Here is a 26,147-nt window from a genome sequence, read left to right as displayed (position 1 = left end):
CACCACAGATAGATCTTAGGCCTGGGAAGATACCAGAGAATTTTGGAGGCGAGCCGGATTTCATTTTATAAGCATTTAAGGATTATATCAAAACTACATGAACCCTTGTCGGACGTCAGAAATCTCTGATTGCTCTTGTTTTCACGTGGAAAAAGTGCTAACATCTAAATTTAAGAGCATCTTATTTTTGCTTTCCAACCGCTTACCTTATTGCTTTGATAGATAATGATCCATTTCCAAATACACGTCAGTGGTTAACACTTCACAAAAGTTTTTCACTCGTAACTTTTTTTATCTCATGTTTAAATTTCTTAAGACATCTTGTCATTTTCATATTATCACAGAGCGATATTGCATTTTTAATAAGCAGTGTTAAAAGCACAAGGTCAGAGTCGAGTGTACAGGACATCTGTTGGACTAATAATGAGCGCAGAAGCAGGCCTGCCCCAATATCTAATCATATTAATGTGAATACAGCCCCACAGTCATTACACACATATAGAATATTTTAAATATTAAACATCTTATTTCATTAAAAAACGTGCGTTGGTTTTTTTTTCTCTTCCCTTCCTCAGCTCTCAATAATTGAAAGATTGAATTTTAATTAATCACTGCAGTCCAACAATCTGCGCTTATTATTCCAACCGTGCATTTCCAGTTACATTTAATCATTTAAAAAATGCTCCCCGGTGCAGAAATGATGTGAAGAACAAACATGAAATGTGTTCTGTGTTGCAGGTCCTGATCCCGATGACGAGTCCTCTGGATGCCAGCGCTTTCATTTCATGCCCCGCTTTGTTCGCTTCTTACCTGGTAGGACTCCACACATCTCTCACTTCCCTGTGGTGCTCCACTGAGGGGCCATGAAGAAGCAGAATAACTCATGAGTGCAAAGATTTTTGCATGTGGAATGTAACTCGACTTGGATTTTGTTCATGTCAACTTTTACTGATATGTGCGTGCAGAACAACACTGTTGGGTTTATTTCCAGGCTGTATATTCGTTTATATGATGTTTTTCATGTTTGATCTCGTTTTATTCCATTTACCTGCAATGGTTGGACATTTTAATGATGACATCCAGGTCTATAATAGTGAGTAAACCTCTTAAGGCTCCGTTCAGAAAATGTTTTTCGTTAAAACATGTCAACGCGAGTACGTTTTAAAGGAATACTTGAGTCATTTGAAGCTTGTTCCCTGAAAAAAAAAACTGCTGGCACAGCTGGCAACAGAAGAAATGCTGATGGTTGAGGCCTTATTTTTATTACTTTAATTAACTGATCCACACGGATTAATGTCTCAAGTCGTTACTGCCACAAAGTAGAGGTGTGATAGTAAAGCAATACTTTTTTAGACATTATTCCCATCCACATCTACCACAGTGCTACTTGGCAATATGAAGACTGTATACACAGTATTGGAGATTGAGCCTGTCAGTCTACACTGAGGGAAAAGAAAACCTCGCTTTTTTTGTTATTAGTGATATTTGACAAGATCATTGCAATATCTCCTTGATTTCTTCCAGCCCTAGAAAAGGGACTTTTACACACATAAAACTAATCAAACATACTCATATTTACAAACATACAAAGTAGTGCTGCACAATTTATTGCAATAGCAACAATATAGATGCGAAAGACTGGAATGCGATACACAGTTTCCATGCACTAATTATATAAATATAAATGAAAAAGTGCTTTCAATAGTGTTTGAGTCACAAACAATTGAATCAATAAATAATGAAACAATTGACGGAGAAGATTTAAGACATTAACATCACTACTAAGTACTTGTTACTAAGTTTAAGGTAAAAATAATTGTTAAAAACCTCAATTTCTAATCGTGTAGACCTCAAGCTATTTTCAGTGAATTATGGGTAATAATTCTTATTTATTCACACTTTTAAGTTTTCCTGGCACTGAACAACATGCAGTTTGGATCATAGCGTCAAACAAAAAGAAGTATTGTCTATATTAGAAGAATTTACATAGTGATAGTAATTTAAAATGAAAGGAACTCAGAGATTTACTTGTTTTCAGTCTCTCTCTTTTTTTTTCTTTTGCCATTTTTGAGACTGAGTTTAGTCATTGTTCAACTCTATTTCCACAACCTTAAAAGTACTTGTTTTTAACAATAGTTGAACTCTGTATCCATCCTCCTTCTTTCTTTTGTGTTTTGTCAAATTTCCAAATCATCTCACATGTTTAGCGTGTCTTCCATATAGAAAGAACTAATTTAAGATAAGATATCCCTTTATTTATCTCGCATGTGGAGAAATTTGTAGTGGTACAGCAGGATAGTACAGAGAAAGAAGCACACATAGCAGGAACTAAAAAAAGCTGATAAAAATACAATATAATAGAAAAATATGCACACGGTGCCTATAAGTGTGGACATGTACAGAGTATGGGGGTGGATGTATTGCACAAAAAAGCAGGTAAAAATACAATATAGCAGAAGAATATGCACACGGTGCCTATAAGTGTGGACATGTACACATATGTACACAATATGGGGGTGGATGTATTGCACAAATAGCAGATAAAAGCAGATAAAAATACAATATGATAAAAGAATATGCACACGGTGCCTATAAGTATGGACATGTACAGAATATGGGGGTGGATGTATTTTACATAGTAAATACGTTCTTATAGATTTAATCAAAAAAGTAACAGATTAGCCTTAAATGAACAAAATCATATCATCTTGTATTTACTTTCCTAATATTTAAGGAATAATCTACAAAACAAAAGTGGTTAAAATGTGGCAGGTGTGACTTCCTGCTTGCATCACTGCTCATATGTGGCATTAAGGGTAAAGAAGCCTGTGTCCCGCAAACTGTTGCATTGTGGGACTTTTCTGATGGTGTTCCTTTTTGCTGCACATGATGGCGCTGGTGCACCGTCGTCTCGCCGCAGCAGATTTGATCCCCTTATTTATTTATTTAGCGATGACAGCCCTGCCACCTACCTCCTTTTCCATCAGAAAACAATTTCTCTCCCAGCTCTCCCAATTTAGGCGGCCGCGAGCACTTATCCGCCTCTTTTGCAAAAGAAACCGTGTTTTGCGGCGCGATCTGCGGAGGGAAGGAGCGAGTCACACGGGGGGTGGGCGTGATGATGATGGCGTGCTTGAAAGTTACAGTCAGAGTGTGTGTGTGTGTGTGTGTGTGTGTGTGTGTGTGTTTTTCTTAATGCATTTGAGAGGGCAGTGGATTCGTGTGTGTGTGTCCAGCCCAGCGCTCGTAAATGGAGGTCAATCAATTTTGCATGAGTGTGTATTAAACTGACTCTGTTTGACCTGGTTGATTGCGTTGCCTGTGCACGGCTGTATTTCTGTGTGTATTTCTGATTCTGTAATACAGATAGGAATGCTATTACATGCGTGTTATTATGTGCCTCCACTTATCGCTGTGAACCTTGCATCGGTGCCACCTGTGCGTTTCCTCAACAATGCGATTGCGATGCAGGGAGACATTTTTCACACTATGTAAAAAAAGAAAAAGAAAGGAAACAAAAACTGAAAGTTGACAGAGGTGAGGCAGGTTCCATGTATTAAAAAAAAAAAAAGAAAAATAATTCTCCTTGAGGATCAATGATGTTTGAGATGCATATCAAAAAAAAAAAAAAGCCCTTCAGTTGTGTGGACTCTCTTGTGTTCAGATGGCGGGAAGGAGGTGCTGTCCATGCATCAGGTGCTGCTCTACCTGCTCCGCAGCAGCAAGCCGCTGGTCCCCGAGGAGGAGATCGCGGACATGCTGCAGTGGGAGGAGCTGGAGTGGCAGAAGTACGCCGAGGAGTGCAAGGGCATGATCGTCACCAACCCGGGCATGGTGAGGCCTCGTCTTTCTCCACCATTCAAGGGCTTCCCGTCCGTTGCCCCCTCACCTAACCCCTCACCCTCGATGCCATTTGCACTCCTGAGAGACTTTGCCTTTAAGTCCCGGTGAAGTTGGTTAACCTTCCTGTCTGGCCCCACATTTATTTATTTTATTTTTTTAAAGGATGTGCAGTAATTGTGTCTGGATAAAGGTGAAGATGTCATCGCCAGCTAAAAGGTTGCATATGAACAGTGAATATGCTTGTGTAACCTTTGGTGTGGGTGAGTTATTGAGTCAACTGCTCCTCCCGGCAAGACCGAATTGTTGCTGTCAGGGTTTGCAGAGTGGGTGTATAATAGTCTTCCATCCCTCGACTCCAGTTAAAGATTACACTGCCAGTCAAACAAAGTCCATTAAAAAGGTCATATATTGAGCCTTACCTTGTTTTTTTGTATTTTTTGTATTTTTTTTGTATTTTTTTTTTTTTTTATTGAAATAGTGAAATCTCTGCATTTTGCACGAAATGGATTGTTTTCCATTCTCTGGATTTTCACCATTTCATTCAATATGAAAAAGTGGAATTTATTCTTAGTTACTATTTTTTAAGCCTGGATGTGAGGATTTGGATAAAAAATTACCCAAACGTACAGTTTTTCAGTGCTTTTAAGTATAAAGCTATAAATAAAACAATTAAAAAAAAACATATTTATGCTCATCAGTTCCTGAAAAACACACATTCAACAAAACTTCACTTGGCCTTATGCAGTATCCCGAGCATGTAATTACACACCAGCATCATCCTCATCCTGCTGGCTGCTGCTCCATCCAGAAGAGATGACCAAATAAGGAAATCCATGCAGGGTTCTGCCACATCAAGGAGAGCTAACTAAACAAAGAAGCTTGTGTTGGATTCTGGTCAATTTAGAAAAGATGGCTACTTTCTTTTTTTTTTTTTTTTTTTTTTTACACAAATCAAAACCAAAGTGTTGTCAGGTACGGTTGGATCTGGATAAGATGACTGAATAAGGAAAAGATAGATGTGGATAAATTCAGGAAGTCTTCTCAGGATGCCCAAATCAGGAAGTCTGTTTGGTTCTGCTTCATCTTTAAGACTTTGGCAAACCCAAAAATCAAACCAAAACAATAATTTTGTATGAAGACGAAGTCACATTGTCCAAACTGACCATTCCCAGCAGCTTCTACTTGAGCTTTATCCTATCATGGGTTATTCAAACACTCTTTGTTTAACACTTTCAGACACGTTATATCAAGCCTGTAGTGCTGTATTGTTGCATGTTGTTTACAAATACAAAAAAAACACAATAAGTCTCCTAAATTGCATCTTTTTGAACCTGTTTCTTGAGGTAAGACGTTTCAGATCTGCAGGATTAAGTTGGAAAAATGCAGGAGCTGCTGCTCAATGATCAATACAATGTGCTTTTCTAGGCAGGTGGCCCACCTTAATCTGTACACGCCCTCATTCTGTGGGAGTCCCACTCTTTGTGTTATGCCAAGGTCACCTGCTACTTCACACTAAAAAGTCCAATCCAAACCCAGCACGCGCCGCCATTATTCCTCACTGCGGCTCGGTGCTCACGCAAGGCCGCCAAGTGTCACCGACCTTCAATGTGTTGTGGCACTTTCCAGCACAGATACATCAACGGCAGAGGCTAAACAGCCTGAATTAGCATTATTTAGCCCCGGACCTGTCAGGACTGTAAACAGGACGATCATCAAGCCAATCACAGCTGAGTTTTCTCTGCAAAAAATGCAGAACCAGAGTGGAGCAGTGGAGGTCGGCCTCTCGCTCCCAAATCCCAAGTTTGTGTGCAGGCGTGCTCGACTAATGTCAAGGTGAGCCCGAGCCTCGAGCCATCTGCCGCGCAGATCAGCGCGCCTTATGTCGCAGCCCCTTTCCTCTGATCTCGCAAAACGCCTGACAGGCAAGCCGTGGTTTGGGAGTCAGCCGAGGATGTGTTGCTTGTCAATCTCCTCCCCAATAAGAGCGTCAGACGTTAGCTCGCCGACCCTCTCCGACATCACTTCGTCATTGTTGTCCTCGTCCTACAAGTAAAAGAAGTAAAATAAAGAGAAACCCTGAGGCCTCGCCCTGTGACAGATGACCCTCGTGGCGTGGTTTATTTTTTTTTATCTCACACAGCGGCAGCAGGTGATTGAACGATGGCTGCCTTGTAGCGACGTTTACACTGTAACCTGACTTCTTCTTCTTCTTCTTTGTGGCCCCGATAGAAACCGAGCTCGGTGCGAATCGACCAACTGGACAGAGAGCAGTTCAACCCGGAGGTCATCACCTTCCCCATCATCGTTCACTTCGGGATCCGACCGGCTCAACTCAGCTACGCCGGCGACCCTCAGTAAGTCTTCACGCAGACACACAAATCAAACAAACCCCCTGCACCCCCCTCCGTTGTGTACTGGCTCCCTCGCTCCCGCCGCTGCTTATTCAACTGTCGCTCTCCCGGGGTGCCGCGGTGCCGGAACCGCTCATGTCATATGTCGAAGGAAAACAAGGTAGACGTGAAGACGAGCACAGGGATGAGGGAACAGGAGTGGCGTGACATTTTCTCATGCGTCGTCACGGGTCCCGGGTCTCCGTCGGGCGCCTCCGCGGTGGGAGCCGCTCCGGTTTACGTCTCGTGAATAGTAATGTGACATGCGCGCGCCACAGAGCTGCAGCTGGGAATACTGTACACTGCTGCTGCATAATTAACCACAGCGGCGCACTGCCTCGTGAAAGCCGCGGCCTTTCAAGACGATCAAAGGGACGCGGTGATGCCGCGTCGAGCACCAATCCGAAGTCGATGTGGTTTCCAGGCTCTAAATTTGAACCTGTGGGCGCCGCTCGGTCAAAATGACCCGAACCCTGTCAGGAGGGGCAAAAAAGGAAGCGATGAAGACGCAAACAAGAGAACGATCATTATGAAATCCATTTAGGCAGAACTGGTTCGCTTCCTCCCTATCGCCTAATGTCTCCTCTCCCCCGGCGCTACATTTTAGCCGTCTGTCCACCGAGCTCTTTCATCCCCGTTGCGCCCTGCTGCCATGTCAAACTTCTCAAAGCAGCAGACAACGACAAATTTATGGATGGACTGGGACATCATTAGCTGATGCAGAAACGAGTAGTAAGAGACCAGCAGAAAGGATTTCCTTACCACCGCTAATGATGCGTGTAGCGAGGGCAGGAGTCGGTGTTGATTGCGGCGGCAGCAATGCCACAGAGAGGGAACCTCGAACGCCACGGCAGCAGCAGCAGCAGCAGGAGCGGCAGCATATATTAACCGAGGAGACGGAAGAAGCTGTGTTGTCTTCCCCCCGTCACACTGCCCCCTGGACGCGCTCGCCACTTGAGATCCTGCGGCTCCATCACAACCACTGAGGCAAGAATGATGACATGTCAGAGGTCAGGGAACGTAAAGGAGAGGTAGCAGGGAAGGGAAGACAGACAAACACGGGTAACACAGGAAGGAATCATAAATAAGAGGAGGGAAAGGTATGCAAAAAAAAGTACAAATGAAGAAGAAACATGCCCCTTTTTAGGTACACTTCTTAAAGTGGCCTCACTCTTGCATGCTGCTCTCAATGCTGTCTGATTCAAGCCTCAATGAAACGTGGATTTACAGTGGCAAAGTCTCTTGTGCGAAGCTTCAAGCTCATGAGTGACATCATTTACATACTGGGCTCTTATTGGCCGAGTTTCTTTTCCCTTCCCAGCTCCGCCGCTGCACCGTCACACTGCTACAGTGCATCATTCTCTTACACAAACCCTAGTAGCTCGTTGCGTTCGCGCTGGACAAAAGCTAAAGACCTTTTTCCTCTTTTTTAAAAAACGCATTCATGAAAGCAGCGGAAAGGAGCAACAGTCTGCAGCAGGGATGTCAAACATATTTTAGTTCAGGGCACACATACCGCCCAATTTCATCTCGAGTGGGCCGGCTCGGTAAGATAGTTCTTAAGTTGGCCACTAGTTGGTGTTGTTTTTGTAATAAAACCACACACAAATGCTCACAGGGAACGATACTATACAAACATTAACAATGACGAGTACATGGACATTCATATTGACAGATGACTGAGTTGGATTGCTATTACATGTGACTCAACTGAGCACGGTTGCCATGTGAACGGACACACAGAACTCAATAAAAGTTTTGCGTATTCACTTGAAAACATTGTGGAAACCAGTTCAAGTGTATTATGTTTAAAAGAAGGGGGTGATTATCTTATAATTGGTCAAAAATGGGAAATATTGATGCACCAAATGCTGACATGAAATGCTGGCAAACAAAAATCTGAGCAAATATTTAAGGCGAGAAGGAGGAAAAAGAAAAGTTGAGACGGTGCACCTGAAGAGGCTGCAGAGGTTCTCTTGCCTATTAAATGTTGTCCTGCTGTGTCTCGCTTCCCCCAGCCATAGAATTACATCCTGTGTAAGGAGAGACCTCACTGCTGCTTCAGTGCTTCGCTTCATTCACCTTCTCAATAGAAAAATAACACACTGGAGAAGTGTCCGAAAATACTTTAGCTCTAATAGGCTGCGGCAGTCAATGAGGCGTCTACTTATCTTTGTCTGCGGCCTCCTGTGCGAAATCATGATGTCTATTTGACTTCAGTGGATGAAATGCGACATGAGGGCAGTGGTGGTCTAGAAGCTAGAGAAGTGGATGTTTGCTAGTTTGAAGCCCCCCCCCCCCCCCCCCCCCCCCACCTGAAGTAGAAATATCTTATGTAGAAACAAGCAACCTTTCTGAAATGTGAGTATTGCCCCTTATAAAAATGCCACCATTGAATGAGAAACCTTTTCAAAACATTCAAAACACTAAAAGAATGCAATTCCCAGACATTCATCATGTAAACAGCAGGCCTGCCACCTGTTGTACTTGGATATACTTCAGAATGAAAAATGCTGCGTGGAATTAAAAGTGTGCAGCGCCCGAACCGAGGGTCTGTGAGCACTTTGCTGCCACGTTAAAATGTCAGACAAAACTCCAAGTGGAAGAAGAAATCTTCAAGAAGTCTGCGATTCAGACTTCTTTCCACGTGACTTCTCGGTGAAATAGTCTCAGGGACGGAAGCATGTGGATGACAAAACAGCCGCAGCAATGAAATGTGTCCATCACAGATGAAATAAACTCTAACGTGAGTCATTGTTCACAAGTCACATCCATCATCCTTCGCGTTTCTCCTGTATTTTGTGATACAGAACTCGGCATAACACTAGGAAAGAAAACAAAACATATTTTGACCAATACAGTGCTTATTTTTGATTTTGATTTTTTTTTTAAAAAGGTGTGATGTCTGCTGTCGGATGTATCCTACATGTGTCGGAGGACGTGTGGAGGAAACTGAACGTGCTCAGTATCTTCCTTTAAGGTTAAATTCTGTCTGCCCTCCTGTCACACCTCTACTGCTCTCCACTCTATAATTGAATGGGCATGATGTAAAGGTTAAGGCAAGACAGAGATTAAGAGCCAGCGGAAGATATTAACTACATATCTTATGCAGTAGATATGTCATTTTTATGATAATCTTTAATGAAGTTGTAAGTCAAACCCAAACTAGCTTATTAAAAAGGCTTTCCATTCACCAGTGCGTATCATTTTAGGACACGTTTGAACGTATTAGAACTCACACAAATGGTCACAATACCAAATAATGGTTGATGCAACGCAAATTAAATTTTACTTAACAACTGTTGTAGCCGAGTGTATGACAGAATTGTTCAATTGGTTCATTTGTTTCGGAAAAACTGAATAAAATTAAATATTCAAAAACTCCGTCCAGTCGCAGTGCAGATTGACCAGAGTGTCACACAAATGTAACATGAGATTCTGAACTGTCAAGATTCGTTATCTCAGGGAAAAAAGGGAGCAGAATTTATCATTTTTGGACAATTCTAGAAGATAACGTTCAAGTGACAACTGAACATTTCAAATGTTGTTTTACACAGCAACAGCTTTATGAGTCTCTGGTAACCACACTTTCTGAAAACAGCTTTCAGAGTGTGGAGTCTTTTGAAACGCACCGGACTCCACCTCCGTGTAAACTGGGTAAAACACAACTTTTCTGAAACGCGAAGCATCGCACATGAGGTTGCAACAAGAGGTTTTCTGTGTATGCTCGAGTATCTACCACACTGGAGGAATCCAGAGTGTTAGTGCTGCTCACTCCTTCCATGCACATTTCCTCCCATACACTACACCATCATCTGCATAAGTGGAGACGCATTTCTTCTATACAGCAATTCCTGAGTGGACCTATACATGAAGGCTCTTTGAATGTTTACATTGTACGTTGTTTCTTTGTTTGGCATGCATTCTTGAAACGTTGCCTTCTGAAGAACAACATTTTTTTTCTTGTCGATCGTTGTGTAAACACTTTCCAAAGACCACAAAAGATGTTTCTAAGAGGGTTTAGAGACGAATTTAGCATTGCATGGTCCTTGGGTGATACGAGTCCCGTTTGTTGTCTTTGACCACATCTCGAGAGGCCAACGAGAAATTCTGAATCAATGAAAATTACTTTATAAAATGCTTGTTTGGAGGTTACTTTTACCTTCACTGCTGAAAAATCCCGATCATCATATGATAAAATATGCAAAGGTTTGCAAGTAGTTGCTTGTCAAAACCACGTGACATTCATATTGTGCAGGACTGAGTAACATTTATTAGTGGCTCTTACACGATGACTGAAAACCCATTTTCCCTTCTCATTGTGTCTCTTAGTGCTACATTTCGCCTGGCCTTGGCCCAGTCTCCTTTTAATGGTCTTATCACTTTTAAACTAATGGACATCCATGTTCGAATGCCAAAAAGAAGTTCAAATGAGGTTTAAGAGATCCAATGAAGCCAGCATTGTTCTGAAAAGAGGTTGGAGATGGTAAACAGTGGGAGAAAAGCAGGCAGCATATGCTAATGAAAGCATGAGCAGTGATGGGCGAGAGCTGCGGCGGCGATGCTACCCCAAGAGCACACAGCGGATCTGTGGAAAGGTCATTGGAGCGGATTGGGGACGAGGGGGCCTCCCAGGCTGGATACGCTCTCTCACTTTCTCTCTGTCTGTCTCTGTGTCTCTCGTCCGCCCGGGCTGCTTCAGTGCGGAGGTGGCGGCAGGCTGATAATCGGGGCGGTAAAGCCGTCTCATTCCCTCGTCTCAGTCTCTAATGAAGTCCCCGCTATTAAAGCTCTATAATTCTTCTATTCCTCAGCACATCTCCTCCTCCTCTTCTTTCTTCCTTCTTTCCTTCCTTCCTCTCTCTCTGCCAATGCACCATCCTATCCTTCAAGCCCTGCCACCTTACCCTCCCACCACCACTCCATCCCACCAATCATAATTGAATAACTCTGGGTAAATGAGGAGAAAGTCTCCTGAATGGGAGCAGAACGGTCACACTCGGCCTTCAGTGCATCAATCAGGAGGTCTGATTGAAAAGAGAGAGAGAGAGGAGGAGTGGGGGGGGGGGGGGTGGGGGGGTCGGCTCGTATGGTGGCTACATGTCACCTTGCCGATAACTCCGCGGCTCTTTTCAGATGCAAATGAGAGCAAAGACAAAGGGGTTTTACAGAAAATGAGAATGGGGAGGTTGTGTGATGGCAGTCTGGAGTCATGTTTCAGGGCTGCTTATGTTTCACCGCTTCCAGAATTTATGCAAAATACAGTGAACTGCAGATTCTCAGCTGCCAAGGAAAGACGTGCATGCACAATAACAGACTGGAAAAACAGCGAAAGGTTGTTGGAAAAGTGAGAAAATACCTTTTATTTGTTGCCTGCAGGTACCAGAAACTGTGGAAGAGCTATGTGAAACTACGCCACCTGCTGGCCAACAGCCCCAAGGTCAAGCAGCTGGACAAGCAGAAGCTGACACAGAGAGAGGTGGGTTTACTGCACACCAAGAACTAATATCACGGCTTTCAGTCCCACTTTGCATGCAGACACAAATGCAGCTGAGCTGGAAACAAGGCTGCTTAAAAAAAAAAAGCAGTGAGATCTACAGAAACGACAAAGGCAGCATGGTTTTCTCTGTTTTATTGGGGTTTGTTTTAGGAGATATAGTGATACTTTTCCTGTTTTTAATGTTTTTCCAAGAGAAATAAGGACAAATATAGTATTTGTACATGATTGTTGAAGAAATGTTGGGAACTCACAAAGGTAAACGATGACAACTCTAAATGTTTCCAATCATTTCAGAGCAAAGTGGTTCAAGTACATTATTAAAAAAAAAGACATTTCATTAAATATATCTTAAGAAATTATAAATAACCATTTTTTTAAATGGAAATTAAGTACAATTTCAACAATGGGATATTGTGATAATCTTCAAACAAAACTGACAAGTAAATATGTGAAATATGACTCGCAAAGATCTGTAGAAAGATACGAAATCTTATCACTGTTTCTCTTCACACTCGAGTTTTACTTCTTCATATGTTTTTACGAATCCACCCCGATGCTCATGCCACTAAGTTAGCTAGATTCATCTGTTAGTGTCTCAGTCTTTTGCTTTGCCGCTCTCTCTTCACGTCCAAACTCGAACTCGAACCGCGACCTTTTCACCGTGAAGCGAAAGCGCTAACCGCTAAATCCCAGCCCGGCGCGCCAGTTCTCCGCTAAACAGTTTTTAACGGTGTCGCGCAGGTGACCGAAAGTATTTCCTGATGTCTGACGACGCCCGTGAAAAATGTGAAGTTCGACTTTAATGCATAATTTGAATGAATTCACGGCTCGCGGTAAAATGGCAGTAACTGCTCTCTTGGGTCGAGTGTGAAGGTCAAGCCACCAACAGGGAGTGAGGGAGCGAAAGGTTTGGATTTGGTGAAATAATGACCGCGTAGTCACGGGGAATCACAGGGTTCGCGGTGCGGTGTGTGTGTGTGTGTGTGCTCCAAGGAGCCCAGAGCTCTGCTGCTCGCTTTAACTTTCTTCTAAGGAAGAGATTTTCTGTGGTGTTGAGCAAGTAACAGAATACTGGACTAAAGCTACGAGCTGTTGTCTTAAGGAAATAAGAAAGTATCTACAAGGAAAAATAACTTTAGCATTATCCCCGCTAGGTAGACCTCCCTCTGTATGTGCTGTTTAACTAATCTGACTCACCACCTCTGCTTTCAGTACTTTGTGTGTTAGTTACGGTTAGTCGGTTTACGGCGAGGAAGATGCTCTATAATCCGAATGGTCTCGCTATTTCAAAGATTAATGAGGAGAAGTCATCTTCAGGTCGTCAGAAGGTAGGCTCACGCTCATTCAAGCCTCCTCCAGTAAACAGGAGTCAAAGGAAATAGTAGCAGCTAAAGCTAACAGAATGTTTAATGAGTCGCGAGCTATTTGATCTTCCATCTAGGTACCATCAGACAGGCTCATGCTACTTACAGTTGGATATCTCATGTTGATATCAATAGTTGGTGCAGGATTAATAAGGATTAACCTCCTCATTCATAGAAATGGAAGTTGATGGACTTGGTAACAACCTTGACTAACTCGAAAGCCAAGTCATTTAAATGAGTAGGTTAGAGGTATCGATATAGATATCGTACTTTTATGTAGCCAGAAATGGACAGCTCTCTAAAAAAGGTAAGCTCATGCTTATATTAGCCACAGTCGGATATCGGAGTTGGTTCAAGATTATACCAGGCCACCGTCTTCATCAAGGCTGAAAGAGGCTGTTTCCAATGCGTGTTACTGCCCGGAGTAGTGATTCATCTTCCTGCTGTAGGAGCGTTAACTTCTCTGAAGCAGGTAGGACTTTTCCTTTTTGGAAGTCTGTGAGCAGATCTAATCTGCTCGCTCAGACTCTGTGATACACTCCCAACCGATAATGAGCAAGAACCCGGAGCTCAATTAGCCTGTTTCCCAGGTAGCTCGGCGAAGCTCTCCTACTAACAGGCCCTGACAATCCAGCTGTCAAGCCTGCACCGGAGCAATTACTGCCCCCAAACACATGCAAGCTCACCGGCAGGGTCCGCCCGGCTCCACCGGGAGGCGTCGCTGCTCACCGACAGCCCCCCAGCTTGTGTTTCAGTGGCCTTGAACATCTTCTTTTTTTTTTTTCTTTTTTTTTTTCTTCTCTTCAAACCCGGTCTGACATGCGTGCAGCATCTTCCACTTCCTCTTTGATCCTCCCCTCCCTGCGCTTGCCCACCGAGCTCCGCCGAGACCGGAGGTGGGCTCTGCTGCGAGAACTGGCCTTCAACACCGAGGCAGCCGCCTCTTCTAGACCTCACGCTGAGAGGACAGAGGGGTTGCATGAGTATGTCTGCGTGGGTGGAGACGGCATGACATCCATACATTTCGTTAATTTATTTATTTATCTTTTTTTGATGGAAGGGGGGGGGGACGCTCCGTTCAACATGACCCCGCGGTGGCAAGGTGACGGCACTTTTCTCGGTGTTCAAAACGAAGCACAGAAGCAGTGTTGCTTTATTATCTGGTATCTGTAATTTGAATAAGTATTCAGCCCTGAGTCAGTAGTTGTGCGTCGAAGTCAGCCCGGAGTCCTCTCTATCAGCTCGGCATATGTGGATTTGGGGATTTGCTCTGATTCTTCGCCGCAGATTTGGCCGAGCTCAGTCGAGCCGTATGAGGAGCATCTTTGAAAAGCTATCTCCAACTCGCTCCGCAGACTTTTTCCTTTTTTTTTCTTCTTTTTTCTTGGTTGCAAGTCCACGGCTTCATCTGGGCCGCACAACTTCCCTCACACACTTATTTTCTCAGTATTTTTTAGAGGTGACTGCCATAAGTGTGCATAAGGATCACCGGCCATGCAATCTCCGGGTTTGGGGGAGTGGAGCATGGCTTGCCGGAGGAGTTTTTCATGTTTTGGTTCGTAAGTTTTGACAAACACCCATGTATATGCTCAGAGCCAGCAAAGAGATTTGAAGAAATCACTTTTAATATGACTTAATTGACCTTAAAATTGACTGTTAGAAAAAACAACAACTGGGAATATAGACCAGTGATGCATATTATTTTGAATCGAATTATTTAAAGATTTACACTGAAAATTCATTCCATATTTTATAACTACATTTTAGACCATTATGTCATTTGCATTACATTGAATTTAAACACACTTGAAGGAGAAATACTTAAGATTTTAAGGCATTTCCTGCAACAATTTTGGACTTTAACTGTTCACTCTTTTAAAGACCTCCACCCTTCTTTCTGCCAGATTTATTGCTCACACTTGTAATTCGACACCACCCTCATACACAAATTAGTCATAAACACCGAGCTCTGATCGCTTCTACTACGACCACCCTTCCAAAATACCCACTTTGTCCTCACAGCAGATTTGTAATTTGACACCAGCTTCAAATGGGAATTAGTCATATTCTCTGTCACTATGAGCAATTTCTTTTAGTTTCTGTCTTTTTAAGACCACCTCCCTACACACACGTACGCACACGCGCGCAGTTCTTTCATACTCTGGACCACTAACGGCAACTTCTTTCAGCTTCTGCCTCTTTCAGACCACCACCCTCTGTGACAGCCCACTTTCGACTCATCAGCTTGTCATAATTAAACGCCGGCAGACTTGCAATTTGGCACCAGCCTCATTGTCTCTCCTTCAGATGACTGTACTTCTAAATCTTCTCCTCTCCTTCTCTGTGGACTGAATCTTGACTTTTCGAGTTTTTCCTCTTGAGTCATGAATATCTCCTGCCGCTTTCCTCGAAATGTGCCCATCTGTCGTGCGAACTCCTCCGCTAGATGACCGAGCACGGCCACGAGTGAGGAACTTGCCCCTGGATGAACCTGCAAACGCACCGGCTCACACGCCACAGATGTGCACTTGCCTCCCGCGACGATTGAGTTTCAGACGGCGTCTTTGGAGTTTGACCTCGGCCTGATCCGACACACAAACACTCCTCTCAGCTGAATGCGATCCCGCCGTAAAAGTCCAAATGTGGCCCAACTGGCAGAAAGTTGCTCTCACCGTGTCCCCGCTCGCTGCTTCATTATTGACTTTCTCTGCTCCCGTCCATCGCCTGACCCTGTAGAAAGCGCTGCATAATAAAGTATTTACATATCATTCTCACTTCCCTGTGATTACTCGCTTATACAGTGACTGAAGGATTTGTGTGTGTGTGTGTGTGTGTGTGTGTGTGTGTGTGTGTGTGTGTGTGTGTGTGTGTGTGTGTGTGTGTGTGTGTGTGTGTGTGTGTGTGTGTGTGTGTGTGTGTGTGTGTGTGTGTGTGTGTGTGTGTGTGTGTGTGTGTGTGTGTGTGTGTGTGTGTGTGGGTGGGTGAGCGTGTTCACTTTGATGCACAGTTCAAAGTGGGACGGCATTATTTATTCATGCCTTTGTTGTTCATATTTCCACTGCGAGTCAAAAAATTCCCGGCGTTCCATTTTAGGCGGATCACTGAGAAGTCAGACGGGAGTCGCTCCGCCGATGCCTCCTCCTCCATCTGCGGCTCCCCCATACGAGGAACCGAACTCCCTCCAAATCCTTCTCCCGTTACCCAAGAATACTGAGAACCACTTAGAAATCATGGAATCTTCTTGGTCCCGCTGACTCTAAACTCTCCAATTGAATTTCCCCGAAACATTTATTCTCGAAACACAATTCAGTATGAATATGAGCCAATATCAATAAGGTATTGATTAGCATCTAAATTGGGGGGACGGATGTTCTTCATTTATTCCCCAAGTTTTTCGTTCATGTGCAAAAACATTCATGTGAATTATTGGAAACTCGCTGGGAAAGCAAAAAGAGAGCAGAGCAGAGTCGATATTTAAACAGCTCTTGACCTTCAAATGAAGTCAAATCAGGCTTTATAGGTTTGAAATTCAATTTACTTAGTCCAGATGGTGTAAAATCGTTGTTTTTGGACAATTAGAGACAATGACAGCCCTTCCAATACATGTATATTGTATTTGACGTCCATCCATTCACCAACAGTAGGTTGAGAAGTTACTTTGTTTTTAAAGCCAGTTCCGTCGCATTCCGAAGAGTTTTTCCCAACATTTATAATCATTATTGCTCCACTCATCAAATAGAAAGTCACTGAAATATATCATGTCACATCTAAATGTGTTGTTAACTTACATATATCTCATTAAAATCATTTTTCTGGACAGTCCATCAAATCTGCTCTGAATGATTAAAGAATATAACAACACATTTCACAAAGCAGAAGTTAAATAATGTCCACATATTGTTTTGTAAACGGCATCATTTGATAGAATAGACATTACGTATCTCTGCATATTTTTCTACTAATCCAGAAATACTTTCCAAAAATTGAGCTCTGGAAACTTTATATGTATTGGGGCGTTAAGGCCCTGTTTACACTGCAACGGTTTCAAGTGAAAATGCTAAATTTTCGTTGGGCTTTAGGTGTCTGTTGATGGTGGAACTTTTCGAAAAAGCGCCATCACTGTGGAAACGGGGAAACTTTTCTGCAAATCATTGCGTTTTCACTTGAAACGACACCCTCCTTCCATCTACAATACCGCCTCTCTTTGGGAATCACAGTTACTCATTTCTCGGTGTGTGTTGTTTGTGAGTATTTGTTGTGATACCTGCTGGACGGACCCCTCGGCTCTGGTGTGGTGGTCCTAATGGGGAGACAGGTGTGTGAGCCCTCGGCCTCTCTGCTGACCCGCCGCAGCGCCTCAATTACCCAGAACCAGCCGGGCTGTCACTTCCCCGGCCGTCCACCGCTGTGCCCACTGCGCGTCAGTTTACTGCATCTGCCAGCTTCTCTGGAGGAGGGGAGTGGTGGTGGTGGTGGTGGGGTTGTGGAGGATGTTTGCCGTCCCCGCAGGCTCCGCTCCAGCCAATCAATAATTGACGGGCTGCTTGTTTTGGCAGGAAGCTCTTCAGAAGATCCGTCAGAAGAACACGATGCGCCGCGAGGTGACGGTGGAGCTCAGCAGCCAGGGCTTCTGGAAGACCGGCATCCGCTCCGACGTCTGTCAGGTAACACAACGTGGATCCCGCATGTGAACAGACGCACACAGACAATTACACAGCAGTGAGACATCGAGGACAGTGTCTTCAAAAGAGGAACAAGAAGTACAGAAACCTTGAAACTTCCACGAGGAGAAAAACATTTCTTTTTTCCTTTAAACCTTTTTCAAGTTTGTACGTTCCAAGAAACATTGTCAAACACTTTAATAACAATATTTTTAAAAAAGTACTACAACCAGAGAAGTGTAATAGTATGTGCTGAAATTTTACTGATGTGCCTGATTCAAATTTTGACTTGGACAAAAAAGAAAATGTCACACATTTAAAAAATATCTAATTTATCAAACCAGCTTTAATTTTCAACAAGTAACTTATTTAAAATAACAATAATAATAATAGTAAAAATGATCATGATAATAATTATGATGCTATTGATAATATTAAAAACTAAAACCAAAAAAAAACCTTAAGTCTAAATTTTCATCGAGAACAAGAGAAAATCTTAAATTAAAGTAAAATTAAATTAAAATACAATCTAAACAAGGGTCTATTTTGTTTGCATTTATATTCACTTGGTAAAATATTATCACCTTTCCAATTTGTTTTATTTCATTTACAAACAGTAATACATTAATTATTATGATATAAAAAAAATAATAATAATTTTATTCTCATGGGAAATTTAAAATTTTTGTGAAGTGGTATACCAAGAGAAAAAGATCATTTTAATTATGTAGGTAAACATGTAAAAAAGATAAAAATTTGAAGTCTATAAAATCATTTAAAAAATAGAAAACTGAACCAGTTGATTGACCAAAGTAAAGCCCTGCCTCTACCTTTTTCACAGTCAAATCCGAAGTCATGTTTGTAGCTGTATCTTACTTTCCAGACTACCAGTTCGATATTTTCAATTGTTTTGGTGGTCATACGAGTTATATTAAGAAGATTTGAAAATACAGTTATCCATACCATCTGTGACCACGAGGTGCCTGATGTGGCGGTGAAATAGAGTCGTAATGGAGGCTTCTCTGTGGAACTGGAGCAGCATTCTGTTGTCATACAGTCACATCTAGTGGTAAGTCATGGGTCAAAACGCTGCGCACCACAGCCGTAGTAAATAAATCTTCTGCACGTGCAATAAGAACAAGGGCAGCCTCCACAGTTTTAGTCGAGAGTCTACAATAGCAATCCAATTTCGTCTGTCAGTTGAAATGTCTGTGTCCTCCACATTGGTAATGTTTATCACGTGTTGCTCGCTGCGCCCGTGTGTCTGTGGCTTCAATACAAAAACAACCAACAGCACCAACTGGCACGCTTCCAGTTTCCTCTGCTAAATATATTGTTTTTAGCCTTTCTGCCATTTCTGTGTAAACGGGACCTCACTCAGTGAGAAACCCGTCCACACCTCTCGTCGAGTGACTCGGACCTGAAGACAATCCCCGAATCAACCGGTCACTCCTAATAAGACCCGAAACACTTTTCCCATCCAGTTTAGAAGACAGTCTGTTATTTATTTGGGTATTTTCTGCCTGTTGCCTGGGGGATAATTGGCACCGGCGTGGTGCGTGGACCCCACGCGGCCCCCGTAGTCGACGCTCACTTTTCGGGAAAACAATGACGGTTCGATCCCGGTGAGCCAGACCACCTCGCACGGCGGAGAAAGATCCCATTCATAATTGCCGTCCAATTATATTTGCTCTGAGCTGTACGGCTTTGACTAATTGCTTCATGAATAATTTCAGAGGGAAAAAGGTTTTTCTCAATTTAAAAAAAACAAAAAACAGAAGAAATCTGATGTTGTGTCAAGCTTCATATTATCCCCGGAAATCGTTCATTTATTTTGAAGACTTTCTGCAGGATTGCCTCCACTTCCTGCCTCAGCGTGTTGGGGCCATCCGTAGGTCACAACCCGGCCCACTCGTTTTCCTCCCCAGACCGCTAAAAAACCAGCGTGAGCCTTTGTTTCATTCACTGCATTTATTTACTAATCATCACTTAGTGCAAATCGCATAGCCGAGTGGCAGCACTGAGGATTTCGGTTCTCGCACGGCAGGTATGTGGGAGAAAGAATGAATGCAGATGGTTTCAACACTTAGCATCACAGGAAGTGCGTCGCCTCGCGGAGAAAGCAATTTAAAGTGAAGAGCCGTGAAGCCTGGAGCACCACGACGGCTTCTCTGTGGCACGAGATGCATCGGGATAAATGAGACCGGTCAGTTTATTCTTCAGAGGGGACTGATTAAGCTGCTTCACTGATTTTCAACCACAAAAAAACACTGCAGTGCAGAGTGGAGTTCCTCTACGAGAGCTGCAGCAGTTCAACCCAGTAATCGCCTTCAAGCCAACTTTATCTGTAGAAGTGCTGCAGATCATTAACAAGGTGATAATGAGAAAACATAGGAGATTTAAAAGGTGTAATCACAATCATTATTTAATGTGAGAGCTGAAAAAAACATTTCGATACATTGAAAAACACGTATACAAAAATCTTGATAAAATGCCAAGATATATAGTCACAATGACAGCTTAGTTATTGGACAGACTAGTTGATAAATATATTAATAATTTGATGTACAAAACAAGATGAAAAACAAATAAATGACACTTGGAAAAAAAAAGGTATTAGTTAATAATAAATAAATTGATTTGTCTATATGTGGATAAATGAATGAATAGCAAGTGAATATTGATGAGATTAGACATACTTAAATCACAAATATTTACTTAAATAGAATGCAATGTCAATCCCATTAATAAATTAATGTACATGTTAGAAAGATAATATGAAATGTATTCCATATATGTTGAAGGTAAACACGGTGAAAATATGTGATTCTTGTCAGTTTTATACAAAACTTTAGCCATCGTCATATTGGTGAGTAGTTAAATTCTTTACATTTTGATGAGTGTCCTTTAGAGGCTTTTTTTTTTTTTTTTAAAGATATGTTGATTTGAAGTCAAACAAGGAACTGTACGCGCAGCTGAAAAATGCAGTGATCCTCTCAATATAATATTTGTTTCTTGCCACAGGTTTGCGCCGTGAGCTACACTCCTCTTGTAGTACATATTTTCACCACATGGCGGTGTAGTGCGAGTTATAATGGGTTCAACTGTTACTGTGTTGTTTTAATTGTCACAAGCTGCTGTAACAAATGAAAAAATAAATATCTTGTAGTTTATTGTGCGTGCCAATTGTTTTATTTCTTAATCGGTGCTAAATCCTCGTGAAATATGTTAAAAATTGCTAATTTCTGCCTCAAAATCTGCTCTTTTGGACTAAATTGAGGCAAAAACGCAAGCTCAAACTGCTCATTTCAGACAGATGGTGAACTGAAGGGCAGCATAAAGAGCCAATAGATGATTAAAACAGTAAAAATGGCAGAAACGGTGCGATAGGATCAAACCTGAACAACAGGTGTGTGTTTCTGTGATATCACATTTTAGCTAATAAACTGCCAATAAAAGCAGTTAACGTGCAGTTTAAAATTAATGCTTGGAACGGTTCTGCCGCGGGAGACGAACACTCGGGCTGCCTTTTCTCGGTTGGACCGTGTCCAAAAGGGCCCGGACGTCATCTGTGACAGTAAATTAGAAAGTTCCCACCTTTATAATTACTGGAGTATCAACTCTTGAGAGGCCGGGACCCCGCCTCCCCGCAGTCACTCGGGCAGTCATCAGAACGGGTCAGGAGCTGCAGACACGAGCGGGGGGGGGGGGGGGGGGGGGGGCGCGGCTTTGTTTAATTGGCTGCTTAACAAGGCCTGGGGACGGTGTCACCGCGGCCCCTGTGATGGCCCCGGGGCTACGTGGCAGCGCCGCTTGTAGCCGCTGGGCCTCCGGGCTCACCCTCCCCAGCAGCACTAATTAAAACATGCACGGCTCCCTCCTCTCTCGTGTGGTGGCACGGGGTTAATGTGTGTACAGCCGCCTCGGCTACACTTTCTCAGCCGCTCGCGGACGAGGTCGGCTTGGTAAGCCTCCGCTAATGATTCTCGAGATTGGCTGCACAGACTGTCAAACTCATTTGCTGACCGCTGACTGTTTTTTTTTTCCTCTCAGTTCGTGTCAAATTCTCACCACCACCACCACCTCCTCCGCCGCCGCCGCCACCAACCCCCCTCCTTCACTATTCCCTCACTTTGTCCTCCAACTTTTTACGTCTTGATGGTACAGCCTGTAAAAATATCAACGAAAGAAAAACATCTAAATAAATAATCGAAATGACTGACTACTGCCAATGAAGTGACATTACCGTACATCTTTGTGGAAAAAAAAAGCGACGAGGTCCTATAAAGTGTGAAATGATAAAAGTATGTGGGTCATCAACATTAAATTCGTGCAAAAAAGCCCAGCTCAAGCGATCATAGTAGCAGCTGAACAGGAAATGAGACAGGTGATGAATTACAGGCGCTTCAAATTGGCACTCTTAAGACTTTTGAAAGGGACACTTCCCAATTGTTTGGTTGAAAATTTGACATGAAGAAATAAACATTAATACTTGCTCGATCCCGTGATCTCTGCATCCTGACAAGGGGTTCACCCCAAGGCCAAGGCAAATATATTGATAGAGCATCTTTCAAACACCAGGCAATTCACAGTGCTTTACCAAGAAATATAAGAAATACATTAAGGCAAGCAATGAGCAATTGTTATTTTACTGGGTCTTCCCCATTACCACTGACCATACCGTCCACTGTGGAACCAACATAGATCCTTTGGATCAGCTTTACTCTGTACTTTTCCCAAAAGGTATTTGGTGTCCCAAATCACCTACAAATAATATGTAATACGCCCCCTCATCCGGGTACCTTCGCAAACAACGGACTCGCTCTGCACTTCTAACATTGAATTATTACATTTCTACATAAGTAGAGGAACTCCACGTATCAAACGTATATATAATGCATTTTTATGCGAGCGAAGCAAGCGCATCGCTGCATCAACTAAAAAATTAATCCGTCGATCAATTTCATGGCGCAATTGGCAAGAAATTACGGCATAAAGCCACAAATCAAACGTAATCTCTCACCAGTCAGTCAAGGTGGGAACCTCTGCCATAGAAGGGAAAATTAAATCCCAAGTTTGCAGTGAAGCCAAACATCCACAATGACAAACATCATTTCCAAAAGAAATTTGAACGTGAACACAAAGCATTTCTAAAATGAGAGTCATGTAAACGGGGCCTTGATCTGTTGATCCTTGAAGTACCTGGGCCTCCACTCTGATCTATTATGTCCTTTTCAAGGGGGTCCTGCACCACGAGTTGAGGGCCGCTGCTCTCTTCTCTGTTCCTTCACCTTGTTTTCATCCAACTTTTCCCCCTCTTAATATGTTCCTGTGTGTTCTGATGTGAGAGTGTCAACATGTCAGAATGATCTTCGATCCCGCCGTCCCATCCAGCGCGCCGACCCCCCTCGCTGTCGTCCACCCCTCACGCTGCAGACATCGAATTTTTGATTATTTCATCTCTCTGTTGCCGAGCACCACTTAATAAATAATGACGGGCTGATTGATTTCTCCCTCTCCCATTCTCCCCCCACAATCTCTTCATCAAATGTCCCCTCCAAAACACGCTCTTCTTTGATACGAGGCATGATCCCCATTTTCTGGTCTCATTTTTTTTCTTTCATTTCTCCGTCTCCTCTCTCCACAGCACGCCATGATGCTGCCTGTCCTCACCCATCATATCCGGTACCACCAGTGTCTCATGCACTTGGACAAGCTCATCGGCTACGTCTTCAAAGAGCGCTGCCTCCTTCAGGTGAGCCGCCGTCATGACAGCAGCGCACAAGTCAGTTTTTACCCAGCATGCCGTCTTTCGTGTGACGTTAGAATTTTATAAAGAAGTCATATTAAAAATTATGAGTGAGCTTTAGTAAAAGGTCACAAGGGTAACGTGTACAGTAGTTGCAGGCAATATGTGAAGGTTAACCAGAATTTTAAACAAGCTGGTCTGAAAACCGTCCAATGCAGTAAGATGCATTCTGAGTTCTTTTGGTGTCGTTTCTGAACTTTCTTGAAATATTTCAAGTTTTACTGATACTCGCGGTTGTATCTAACTAAATTATGCTCATGCTATATGTTCACATGTTCCTTAATGCTACATATTCCTTAAATATCTGTTGCTTATTTGGCTATATTATGCTAATGCTACCTGGGTTCACTTAATTACAGTTACCATTCCGAACTAGATTATGGAACCACTGCAAGGGTCATTTATTGAATTATTTGTAGTATATTGTCTCTGGCTAAAAATAGGTTTTCCTATCTTTCACGAACTTTCTACTTTCTACGAAACTATGCTAACGCTACCTGTTTTTTTCTCAAATTATTGGTATCGTGCTATATATGGCCAAATTACGCCATTGCCACCAGGTTCACTCACTTATTATCCTTATCCTCCATTTCTCAGTATCTTTATTCCTGGTAACAGCAACTGTATTCAACTAAACTATACTATTACGACCTATTTAACTCTTGTTACTGGTAGCATGCTGTGTTAGGCTATACTATGCTAATGCAACCTGTTTCGATCATTTAATTATTAATAGCTTTCCTGATCTGGCTTAAAAATGCTAATACCATGTATCTCATTTAGTTAATTACTGTCAGTATTCTGAATTGGACTAAACTATGCTAATGCTACCCAATGAACTCACTTGTATTCCTGGTAGCATGCTGTGTTCGGCTATATTATATTAATGCTACCCATTTACAAAGTTATTGATGCAACCTGTTTCATTCATTTATTTGTTAATGCTATACTTCACCTGCCAACACCTGCCAATGGTATGCCTTCGATGTTGTGACTTATTCTTTATGATGACGGGAGGGGGGGGGGCAATTGTCTCAGGAAAAAAGCTTTGTTTTATTGTTTTCAAGGACCAGGTATTTCATTACTCTGAGGTTTTTGCACCTCAACTTTAACTTGGGAGCTCCATGTAACCCCCCCCCCCCCACCCCCCCACCCCACCCCCACCCTCACCCTCACCCCCACCCCCCTAGACTGGGCGCCTATGGCTGGCATAGCAGATAACTAACAAGACCGATAACATTGGGTAAATCCTTGCAGTTCTTTCCGCGGCGGTTTGTCGTCGGCAGCTTTTAGATGGCTCGATACAAAAAGCAAAAAGTAAACATCCAGTGCAGGAGCTTGTTATGCGCCGAGATCCAGGGAGGTAGAGATTCCCTCATTACTGTGCCCAATGCACCTCTACACGGATAGTTCAGGTGGAAACTTGGGTTGGGGCGAGGGTTGAGGGTGGGGGAGGACTGGAGAGTCAGTTAAGGTAATGCACAGAGTGGCCTGAGTCATATCTCTGCAGCGAGGAGCCTGGCTCTGCTGTGAGCTGCAGTGACAGTAGTCAGGACAACAGCAGCCTCCTCCACAGTAATGCCAGCTCTGCCCGTCAGGTCCACAGCCTCTAGCTGTGTGCACCTGGAGTGAGCCCCACGGCCGCCTCCAGCAATATTGAAGAGCTGTCATAACCTGATACATTAGAAATCAATGTGTTGTAGCCTATACATGGTTAAAAAGGGGAAGGATGCATTAAGATTCACTCAAGGCCCTTAGTGTATGTGTGTGTTAGACGGTGACCGCTCCGTGTTGCGAGCGTGTTTAGGCTTTTTTTTTTTTGTGGTTTGCATACTGACGGGCTGTCATTATACGGGCACTAAAAGGGAAATGCTCACTGGCTGCGAGGCCAGCCAGCGGCTCTGACAAGTCGTGCCCCTCCACCCCCTCCCCCACCCTACTTTTCATGGCAGAGTCTGCCCATCCGAGCTCAAAGTCTCGGCCTCTCAGGGAGAAGTTAATGGATCTGTCCCTCAACCTCTCTCATTCAATTCCTTCGTCTTATGGAGGAGACAAACGGACAAAAGAAAAACAATCATTTTTTCATAACAGCTCACACACAGGCCTTCTGTGTGTGCTTGTGTGTGTCTGGAGTGTGTTCCCATCACAATCATATCTACTGAGGTGTTAATACCATGACATTGTTTGTTTTTTTTTCCTGCTGTTTGTGTGTAGATGTACATGTTTAGCCGACATTGAAGGACCAATTTCTTCTGATGAAACGCATTCTTAACACACCTACATTATGAGGACATGTTCGAAATAGTGTAACAAAAATAATACGATGATATTTAGACAAGTGTTAAACTTGTAAAAACGTGGTTTGATGTATGTGAAGCTAATGTACTTTCACCCATAATGCATGAAAATGTCTATGTGTAAATCTATCTCCTGTCTCTTATGAGGACTCAAATAGAGGGATAAAAATGATTTGTGGATAAAATTCAAGGGCAGAATAAATTCAAGGATTGATGTAAGCTATGGGCAGGGGTTAGTTAGTCACACAATCGTTTAATTTGAGTGGAAAGTAACATCACCCCC

General features: G+C 42.9%; 1 protein-coding gene across 1 annotated transcript in view; it reads left to right on the top strand.

Annotated features, from left to right (window-relative positions):
• Window positions 1-26,147, top strand: part of drosha (drosha ribonuclease III) — a 130,701-nt gene that overhangs the window by 16,595 nt on the left and 87,959 nt on the right. Inside the window, exons 12-17 of the mRNA XM_080489084.1 lie at window positions 739-813; window positions 3,665-3,834; window positions 6,073-6,197; window positions 11,613-11,712; window positions 17,654-17,761; window positions 23,406-23,513. Of these exons, the coding sequence (XP_080345210.1) occupies window positions 739-813; window positions 3,665-3,834; window positions 6,073-6,197; window positions 11,613-11,712; window positions 17,654-17,761; window positions 23,406-23,513 (686 nt within the window). The remainder of the gene's footprint in view (window positions 1-738; window positions 814-3,664; window positions 3,835-6,072; window positions 6,198-11,612; window positions 11,713-17,653; window positions 17,762-23,405; window positions 23,514-26,147) is intronic.

The sequence above is a fragment of the Lipophrys pholis genome (genome assembly GCF_963383615.2).
Source record: "Lipophrys pholis genome assembly, chromosome: 20".
Taxonomy (NCBI): domain Eukaryota; kingdom Metazoa; phylum Chordata; class Actinopteri; order Blenniiformes; family Blenniidae; genus Lipophrys; species Lipophrys pholis.
This window is presented reverse-complemented; position numbering and strand designations above follow the sequence as displayed.